The sequence below is a fragment of the Echinops telfairi genome, unplaced genomic scaffold (assembly GCF_000313985.2).
Source record: "Echinops telfairi isolate 266 unplaced genomic scaffold, ASM31398v2 ScPeMD7_9;HRSCAF=40, whole genome shotgun sequence".
NCBI classification, from domain to species: Eukaryota; Metazoa; Chordata; class Mammalia; order Afrosoricida; family Tenrecidae; genus Echinops; species Echinops telfairi.
The window spans coordinates 60,723,704-60,734,332 of NW_022103906.1; the positions used below are offsets into that span (position 1 = coordinate 60,723,704).

The following is a 10,629-nucleotide window of genomic DNA, read 5'->3' on the forward strand; positions in this document are numbered from 1 at the left end:
TTCAGGAGAGTGGAGCACATCCTGGCCCACCAAGCCTTGAGGATGATGTTCCCAATTAGAGCAGCCAGTCCACCGAGAGGACCACATGGCCAGCCCCACTATGAGACATGACGCCCCTTACTGACCCATAGCCCTACAGGGAACAACACTAGAGACACAGTGTGGGAATAGCACCCGATCTGATCCCGCCACACCGAGGTAAAACAATAAGGGGGTGCAACAGAACAGCAAGCGAATGGAGCGGCGAGGTCCCCAGGAAATGCTGAAGGTGGACTTTGGGGCCAGGGCATGGTGCCCCAACAGACTGGACCGGAAAACACTCCTAAAGGCCAGCAAATGATCCTTGAACTAACTACAAACTTCTCTTTCTTGTGCTTTGTTTTGGTTTTGTCATTGGTTTGTCACTGTTGTTATTTTGTTGTATATTATTGCTTGGTTTTGCTCTGTCTTGCTTTTGTGCATATTATTATGTCTGCGGGTCTGTATAAATAAGATAGGCTGGATGAACAATCTGGAGGAGAAAGCTGTGGAACTGACAGTTCCGGGGGGGACACGGGAGAGGGGGAGGTGGAGGGAAAGGAGATGGTGTTGACAAACCCAGGGACAAGGGAACAACAAGTGATCCAAACTGGTGGTGAGGAGGGTGTGGGAGGCCTGGTAGGGCATAATTAAGGGTAATTTAACAAAGAGGAACTGCTGAAACATTGTAAATTTTTACAGGAGTACACAGCTTCATCTTTTTTCTCACAGAGCAGCTAGTGGGTTTCAACCATCTACCTTGTAGTTAGCAGCTCAATGACTAATCCACAGTGCCACCTGATTAGGTCTTTAAGAACCATTCATTAGGTCCTCAACTACAGCCGTCCACTGTATTTCAATCAATCTGTTATAGCTTTAGTTTGTAAGTGATAGATTTTTGTTTTGAGAACTTGCTCTTCGTAAAATGTATTTTCTGTACTGAAGTTTTCGTAAGTGGTCTTGCCATAATTTTTTGTTTGGGTTCCAGTTGTTCTCACTGTTGCTCATGTTCATTAGCAATTCCCTATTCTGTTTGTTCTGCATCCTGTCCCACGTTTTCCTCAGAAGCCGTGGGAACAATATCAAGGCCTCTTAGGTTAAAAAGACAATCCTTTTCCGTCTCTTTCCCTAATTGGCGCTCTCATAGCCAGGCTGGCACAATAAACTATCTCCATCAGGATAGAGAAAATGCCCCTGCTTAGGTTCCCCAAACTCAGGAGAGGTCAAGGAGACTTGCTGTCTCTACACAGTAACATTCCCTAGAATAACAGTCCGTGGGGGGGGCGGGGGGCGGGGCAGCCCAGCCTTTCCGTGGATCTGGGAATCCACGCTAGTCTTTCTCATAGTCATCCTCAGGCTCTTTACCTATATGCCAAGCTCTCGCTGGCCTTAAGTGGGAGGTGTTCTTGTCTTCTAAGACCCGAGTCCATAAACAGTTAAAACGCAACCCCACTGCCATCAAGTTAATGCTGACCCATAGCGACCCCACCTCCCCTCTGTGTGTTTCTGAGACTACAACTGTTTACCAGAGTAAAAAGCCCAGTTTTCTCCCACCGAGCTACTAGTGATTTCGAACTGCCAACCATGAAGATCGCAGCCCAACATATAACCACTGCACCACCAGGGCTCCATCCCTATCATAAACAGTTACAGTTTCAGAACCCCACAGGTAGTCCCTGGGGGTCAGCACTGCCGCGATGGCGGTGAGTTTGGGTTTGGCTTAGTTGAAGTTATACATAACCGCCATAGCCCTTAGGAGAGCTGCTTTTAAAGTTTAGTATCAGATGGCATTCCTCCTCGCTGCCACTTCTCTGAAGGAAGAATCAATGGTGGTCTATTCATTTTAAAATTCAGAAGGGCAGTATTACCCTAACACAGATGGCTGACTGAATGTTCAGCACTCGGGCTTTGGACTGTCTTAGAAGTGGTTCTTCTGGATTACTGTGTGTGGACCTCACTTCAGGTCCAAGTTCACCCGCACAGCCAGCACTTGATAAGCATCCTCACTTGGTCAAGGGCACTGTGAGAACCTGTACCGACCAGTGAGCTGCAGCAGAGAAAGTGGATCTTTCATCAGATCTCTTCTTTAAAATGGTGGGATGATTGTATGCAGCTGGCCCTATGCACAAGGAGCTAGAACTCTGCCTGAGACCTGACGGGATGAACTTGCTCCAGAGAAAAATCACAGAAAATAGCATCCAGGAATGCAGGACAAGCCATGGCTCCCCTACCCCATCACACCTACGGAGAGCCTCACAGCTGTGCAAAGAGCAACCATTCCCTTCACCCAATCAACCACATGAAGAGAGTGACAAAGAGAGAAAGATCCGTGGGGGACCTAGTCAGACTCACATCTCACCACAAAAACAAACCCAGCCTCCCATCCCACAGTATCTACATAGAACATGCAATCAGCATAGTATCTCAACAGAACGTGTAATTCACCTACCCATCTGGAGCGCTTTATAAGATGACTATAAAATCAGGCTAGGGAAATAGGTCAATCACAATAAAAACATTATATTTGGGGTTTCCATTCCCCATGTAATTGCATTAATGGGGTCTCTGCTTAGCCCTCGCTTCGCTGAAGCTGCCTGTTTCCTGTGCTATTCAAGGTTGAAGTGGAGGGTGGGGCACGAGTTGTTCTTCTCCATGGACAAGTTAAATTAGCATAATTCTTTGGAATGGTTTCAAAGATCTTTGGCTACTATTAATATTTTTCATTTTCATTATGTATATGATGTCACAAGCTATGGCAGGAAGCACATTTTGTCAATTAAATAATTAATCCCACAGCATCACCGTCTGTGGGGCTGGGGTGGGGTAGGGGTACTAACATTTGTCAGGTTCAAAGAGAATGAGAGCCTGGGAGGGCTTGTCAGGTCACCTGCTCAAGAGAAACCCAATCTGGGAGCAGACGTTCCTCACTCACTGCTCGCCTCGCCCCACTCGTCCTGCCAAACCCACTCCTCTGATCACCCCACTGTGAAGGAAACGCGCCCCCTTTCCTCCACTCCCATGCCCCCTATCATAAAGTCATACCAACTGCATTTCCTAAATATGTCTCCAGTTTGCTCATGTATCTCTATCCGCACCAAAAGCAAACAAAACAGAAGAAACAGTTGTCATCCATTTAATTCCAACTCACGGCCAGCCACCCTACGGAATCATGATGACACTGAATTGTGAGTTTTGCCTCAGACACCAGCACAGATGTGAGAAGGCAGGGGTGCGAGGGGTGACCAGCCTGAAGTCCGAGCCAAAGGATCTTAAGTTTCCCTACGATTCAAAGATCACTACCTATGAAAGGAAGACATGACTGGGGTGTTCTTCAGAAGGTGACCGTGTGGGTTGGATAGTGTCCATAACCTGTGTGCGTAGCCTGCTGAGCGTAAGCAACCAGTCCACCTTAGCGATGGTAAGCAGCGCATTCCCTCGGGAGGTTCTAATACATAAAAATATTCTGCCACAGGAATCAGGGTGAGTGGATCGTAGCACTGTCCCACCCTGTGCTTTTCCTTCCACCTCTATTCCACAACGTGTTCCTACTCCTCCATGCAGCTGCTCCCGACAAAAGGTCTGTATCTGTTCCTTCCTCAGGGCGTGGCTTCCCGGAGCTGAGCAATAGTACTGCTTGGTCCCCTAGCAAGTTCAGGCGCAGGATGTCCACAGATGGTAGCCATGGAGTCAACAACAGCCTGCCTGGATTAATGCTGCCTAGGAGGTGAAAATTCAGTTTGCTATTTTTAACCTGGTTAAGTATCCATCCGTTCTGCCAAAAACGAAATGCTTGCTTGGGGTGGAGATGAACCTTGCCCATGTATCAGGCCGCATGTGCCGCTTTGTTTTTGCCAATAGTATTCCCGAAGTAGCCCCTCCCCCCGTCCCCCACAGGGCATTAAATGGTTATTTTTGTGACAGAAAGCACAACTTCACACTGAGTTCAGATTCCATGCATTACCTAGGTTCTCTTTTTTAATTGGTGAAAAATGTACTCTGATAATGTATGTCAGCTGTGAAGACCAGATGAGGAAAAAAAATGGGGCTGAGAGTTATAATGCTCCAGCCCCCCAGTACATCCCTCAAACATGTGCTATGTGCTATCTTAGGACCTGGATGAAAAATGTTTAATTGGCTTACCTCCTTTCATAAAATATGATATCGGTAATTAATAATTCAAGGGTACTCTGGTGGCCAAGTGGCTTATGTTATGTGTTGGGTGTGTTAATCACATCAGCAGTTTGAAACCACCAGCCACATTGTGGGAGAAAGATGAGGCTCTCTACTCTTGCAAGGAGTTACAGTTTCTGATTCCACCAGGGCAGTTCTACCCTGTCCTTTGGGTCGCTATGGGTCAGAATCAAATCGATGGTAGTGGATTTTTTTATTTTGAATTAGTAACTCGTGTTTAGGGAGAAAAAGTCTCTTAGAAAAATCACATACGTTTTCTTTGATATGAACGAGTTTGGATGAGTGAGTGCTATTTCACACTAGTTAGCATGGCTTCCCACAATGCAGAAAAAAAACCCAAAGAGATTTTTTTCAAACTCTTGAGTAATTTAACATATTATTAATGTTTGTAATGTTGTCCCCACCTAATACCAGACTGCTACTCCCGTGGTCAATATCAATACGGTGATTGAAAAAGACTAAGCATCAATACAAGGAGGGCCCTTCAAACACGTCATGGGAAGATAGCATTACAAATCATGGCTGGCTTCAGTTTATTTTTTCTCAATTTGCTTCCCAATTAAATTAATGAAGGGATGATAAATTCTACATAAGTGGTGCAGTACAATACAAATGTGAGAGAATTTAATTTTTATTACTTGTAGTTGTGCCTATATTTCAGGCTGTATTAGAAAAAAAAATACAACCATGTCGCATTTAAAAGAAACCATTGTCTTAAAAGTGTGGAAATCGGTAGGTTTTGGATAGTGAAGCAAACGTTATAGATGGCTGTATTCCATCGATGGAATAGACAGGTAGGAAACCGGGTCCAAAATGTTCACTAAATGCGTGTGAATGACCATGCCTCGCTGGATCATACCATGGGAAGAAGGCATGAAGTACAGCTGTCATGTCCTAGACTGCCTGTGAAGAAGAAAGTGATGCCCCTTTCCAGTGCATAGCTTTGAATACAATAGACCCACAGCTGGAAACACACACGAAATTATCCCAAATAGCCATTCTTCCTTTCTTGAGTGGGCAAACAAGTTTCCTGAGCCAATAGTTCCTGCTGGCCATCCTAACGACAAAAACCCTCCTGCTGGTGGGCTCCTCCCCTCAGGAGACTGTAATGGATCCTTAGAAACCCGGGGGGCTTCCAGTTTTGCCTAGTGTAGACTCCTAAACCTCACACAACATGCGGAATTACTTCCACCCTGAATTTCAGCACTCGTGGCTGGGTCCAAGGTTCCTGGAGGGGGGGGGTTCCAACACTGATTGGCAGTATTGTGTGAATATCTACCATCTCTGGACCAGGAACCCTCAGGTTCCTGGAGGGGCATTCCACCACTGATTGGCAGTGTTGTGTGAATATCTAACATCTCTGGACCAGTAGGGAGGCCATCACCATCAGAATACAATCATGTCACCACAGAGGAGCAGAAGGTAACACATACACTTAGCAACATCCGCACAAGACTTGTTTGACTAGACCTAGGACCTACCTTGTCTAGTGTACTCGTCGGCTTCTCTGTGAACCAAATCCTTTACTCGGTTCCCATAGAGCAACCGTGAGGAGTCGTGATCAAAAGCTTTCAGGGTCTCACTGGAACTGTAGGACTTCTGGGTCGGAACCCTGCACTCGTCATTGTCTGCGGAGGAGTTGGTGGACCGCCGCTCTTTCTCTCGTCTGCTCTTGGTCAGGGAGCAATAAGGCCTACGTTCTTTCACATCCATACTTCATTCCTTCTGGGTGCACATCAGTCCTGCTCACTACTGCTCAGGGTTCAACGCTCATTGGTCTCTCTGTAAAGACACAAGGTTGAGCATGACGTCAGCAAAACATTCATTTACACACCGACCGCACGATGGCCTTCTCCATCAGCAGCATGCTGGGAAACAATCAGGACTGCCTGGCTAGGGAAGTGGCTTTTGGATAAGAAATTAAAATTGGCAAAATTGGTGTAAAATACGCTTATCACCGGAACCAAAGGTACATAATCTGTTTATGAGAGTTCACACTTTCTATTAAAGAGCGCGGCAGAGGCTTGTCTAACGAATTATAGCTGATTCTTCACATGAATACAACCACGATGAAGCTCAGGCTCCAATTTCAGGACAGAAGCCAGCTGAAGGTTGGCTTCGCTCTTTTGTTAAATTTTTCACGGTGGAAGTGTCCTTTTGCACCATTGTCTGCATTCACAAACAAATCACCTTTCCTGTGCTTACAAAAATGTATACTATTTTCCTCTCTTTTTTAATTGTCGGAGAAAATTGGGAGATCCTTGGAACTTCTTGGAACTCAAATGTTGCGTTGAATATTTTATTTTTATTTTTTTTACAAAGAGTATTTTTTCTTACAATGGCATGATTTTCATATTTTAAGAACACAGATATCTTGAATTGTTGAAAAGCCGGCCTTCCTCTCATACCTTTCTTCAAATGAATTTTCCTCTGTAAAGTATGGATGGAATCAGTACTACCCTAATATTTAAGGCAGTTTGCGCGACTAAATCAATAGTGGAGTTTTCTGCGAGTTTCACTTGCAAATGCTAGTGGCAAGAACACGTTAGAAGGAAGAAGGTGCTTTTATTTTGTTTGCTTCTCTCAGAAAAAAAGAACTCCCTGCACTGAGTTGATTCTGACCCCCAGTAACCCTACAGGATAGACTAGAACTGACCCACAGTAACCCTACAGGATAGACTAGAATTGACCGGCAGTAACCCTACAGGATAGACTAGAATTGCCCCTGTGGGTTCCTGACATTAAATTTTTACAGGACTATCAAGGCTCATCTTTCTTCCATGGAGCGGCAGGTGGTTTTGAACTGTCGACCTCACCATTAGCGATTTACTGTGTCAACCCGCCAGGTTTGCATCACCGGACTCCTTTCTTTGCTTAGCCACTCCCTTCTCCCTGGATTTGCTGAGCTGACGGTGGGAAGGGTGGGCAGAAAAGACTGCTGCCTAAGATTGGGCCTTGAGGAGGGAAGTTACCCAGAGCTAATCTGAAGGTTAATTGTTCTTCTCTGTCTTTAGTCTTTCTCATATAGTCATTCCTGTTCCTCTGACGGCTCCCGAAGGCCTTGGCATCAACCCTGAGTGATTACTCGACCCTCCTTCCCAAATTCCCTGGTAATTTGAGAGAGTTCATCACCAACTTGAAGGAAGTGACTTCCCTTGAGCATCAGGTCTTCAGGAGGACCTTAGGGTAGTGACCCCTATTCAGATTTTCCGTCTCTCCACAGTCTCCCACTCGGCATCTCCCTCCCTTCTCCACCACTCTCTATGTGACACACATCACAGCCCCCTTTCATGTGCTTCCAACTCGAAGTCTTGTTGCCAGTACTGAATCGCGCATGTCGACTCAGCTTACATCTGAGTTGTCTACAAGTCTCGATTCTTTCTGTGCAACACCTATGCAACTCGCATATCTTTGCCTGTCTCACCCCTGCGTCCTCTATTCAGCGAGGAGAGGGATGTCTAGACGCTGCACTACCATGACCCCAATTCCAGAGCCTATGCTCCCAAACATTTGGACTGCACCTCCTGCTACCTCCTCAAACAAACTACCCCTCCCTTCCCTGTATTGCCAGGATAGGGCTGTCTCGAATGGAGTGCACATTCCTTTGCTACTGAATTAATTAAGCCTTGAAAAATAGTTGTTAATCTTTTTCCTCTCTAAAGAACTCACTGCCATTAAGTTGATTCCAAATTATAGTGACCGTATAGAATCAGGTAAAACTGCGCCTTTGGGTTCCCAAGATTGAGATCCTTGTTGGGAACAGGGAGCCTTGTCTTTCTCTCTCAGCGGAACTGGGGGTTTCCAACTGCTGACCTTTCAGTTAGCAGCCCAATGTGTAACCACTATGCAGCTGGGGGTCCTTCATGGGTGGAATGTATCTTGACTTCTCTACCGTTTACTTCTTTTCCATTCATCGGTTTAAAGGGAAGAAAAAAAGTTTTTTTTCAAAGGACCTCTCCTGTCACATTACTCTCTATCAATTGTGCTACTAGCTCTTACTAGACGTGCTCTTACTCTTAAAACACAGAAGCCAAACAAAATCCCAGCTCAGTGCTATCGAGTTACTTCCAAAGCTGTAAATCCTGACCGAAGCAGACCGCTTCACTCCCCGCCTGCACAGAACAGCTGGCGAGCTGGAACTGTGGGGAGCAGCACAACTCTAAGGACACCACCAAGGCGCCTCTGAGTTAGACTAGGTCGTTTTCATTCTAAGTTTTCTCTGTCACTTTGGGTCTTCTGAATATAAAATGTATTGTCTTGACTGTACAGGTTTCATGATACAATTTTTCAATATTGCAAATGAGATAAACATGGGGTCTAAAGCATAATAAACATTTTTATAGTAATTAAGGAGGCAATTTACCCAGTCCCAGAAATTAAAATCAGTTAAATGTTAATAAGTGGCAGGTAAAGCGATACTGTTAGAAATTCCTGAGCTGTACAGGCCATCTCTAGCACTAAATATCTGAGTTGTCTGTGTCTGTAAAACAATTCTAGTATACCACAACACATCAACAAATAAGATTCGCTTGTATCATCCAAGACAAAGGCAATTTGACCCAGGAGACTCTAACCAATACAAAAGTCCTTTGCATCTCTCTTCCCCATCATTGTGGATAGTTTAAACTCTTCAAAGATTTCATTCACACTGTAGTTTTGGCAATTACTGATACACTTCCAATAGAAATCAATAAATTCAATATGACTTCACCAGGCCCTTTTCTGTGCTACCTCCTGCACTCTAGGCTGAAGACGAGAAGGTGGAAAAAAGGCAAGCTGCTTAAAGAGCACTACGCTGCTGGAGCACTCTGATGATGGCTGCATGGTCCTACGCCGGGAAGAGGGCCACTGTGTGCATAATCAGCATGAAGCACTGAATGAACAGCACACTAACTGCATCAGTAGGCGGGGCCTTTGAACAACAAGGAGAGCTGTGACACGAAGCACCCTGTTGGGGGAGTGGGCTACTCACTGGGCTGCTACCCACAGCATCAGCTGTTCGAAACTACCAGGCTCTCCATGGAAGAAAAGATGAGGATTTCTACTCTTGTGAAGTTTTGTAGTCTCACAAACCGAGACAGTTCTGCTCTGTCCGGCATGGTCACCGCGAGTTGGAATCCACTCAATGGCAGTGAGTTTGGTTTGCTTTGGGTATGACAAAGAGAGTTAACCAAAATGTTTGATTGAGCTGTCTACGGTAACTATATGGCAACAACAAGCTCAGATACCAGACACGGCACTCCCACAGAAAGCATTTTGTTGTGAAGCAAATTGTATGGCTTGGTTCCGTTTCTCCTAAGACAATGAGTGAATGAATAAGTGAATGCAGCAGCCACTCTATTCTGCACATGTGGACTCATCTTGTGTTGGAAGGGACTTGATGGCAATCCACAGCAACATTGTGATCCTGTATCCTCCGTATCATATACTGTCTTTAAATACTTTCAGATTGGCCAGAGAACTGTCCAAATCCATTGTTGTTGAGACCATCCTGAGTCATGGAGAGCCTCTAAAGAGAGCAGACTGCTGCCATGGAACACCCGAGGCCGGGCATCTTTACAGAAGCACGTGCCGTCCACCACATCTTCCTCCGTGATACCACTAACGCGGCCAAACCGCCAACCTTTTCTTTAGCGACGGGGCACTCAATTCTCTGGCCCCCAATGCTCCCGTCGCTTCCTAGTACGCCCTTACTTCTAAATAATTTTTCAGTGTATTCTTACAATGTAATCAGACTTGATTTGTGGTTTGCAGACCTTTAAACCCTTTTATGCTAATGACTACAACTTATGTGATCCACAGCAAACACGCCTGAACTCAATTGTAGCCCTAACAATTGCATGGCCTTATAGGTCTACGAAATGACTGGAAGGAGAACGGACCTCCTCATCTGAAGGACTAGATAGCCGTTGGTCAAACTCGCTCATGCTTCTGGTATTACCTGTTTTCTGTAAGAAGGATCATCCCCACATGTCGCCTTGACTATTTCCTGCATAGAATGTCCTCCTATGAGAAATGCTAATTTAGCCCCAACACATTTTAGATTAAAGACCCAAGTGAAGCTTTTTATGTAATAGTCAAGAGTTTTCCCTTTTGTGACTGACAGTTCATATTTCCTTCACCCATAAGTATTCAATAGGTGCTGTGGTGGTGTAGTGGGCGATGCGTTAAGCTGCAACCACAGGGTCAGCTGTTCAAATTCACCAGGGTCATTATGAGTCGGAATACATTTGAGGGCGATCGATTCTGTTTTTTGTTTTTTTTTAATCAGTCTTCATGATTTATTACCACTTACCTTAATAAAAGGCAGTGCCTATGGCACAGTGGTTAAAGCACTCAGTTGCTAACCAAATGGCTAGCAGTTCAAACCCACCGGCTGTTCCAGGGGCAAAAGGCAATGGTGGTCTGCTTCCGGGCAGA

General features: G+C 45.3%; 1 protein-coding gene across 4 annotated transcripts in view; it reads right to left on the reverse strand.

The window, feature by feature from the left end:
• TENM3 (teneurin transmembrane protein 3) overlaps positions 1–5,963 on the reverse strand; it is a 554,322-nt gene extending 548,359 nt beyond the window's left edge. For all 4 annotated transcript variants that reach the window (XM_004696135.2, XM_045286700.1, XM_045286698.1 and 1 more), the window contains exon 1: positions 5,691–5,963. In XM_004696135.2, coding sequence (XP_004696192.1) covers positions 5,691–5,922 — 232 coding nt within the window. In that variant the 5' untranslated portion in view covers positions 5,923–5,963. The remainder of the gene's footprint in view (positions 1–5,690) is intronic.
• Positions 5,964–10,629: the final 4,666 nt, after the last annotated feature.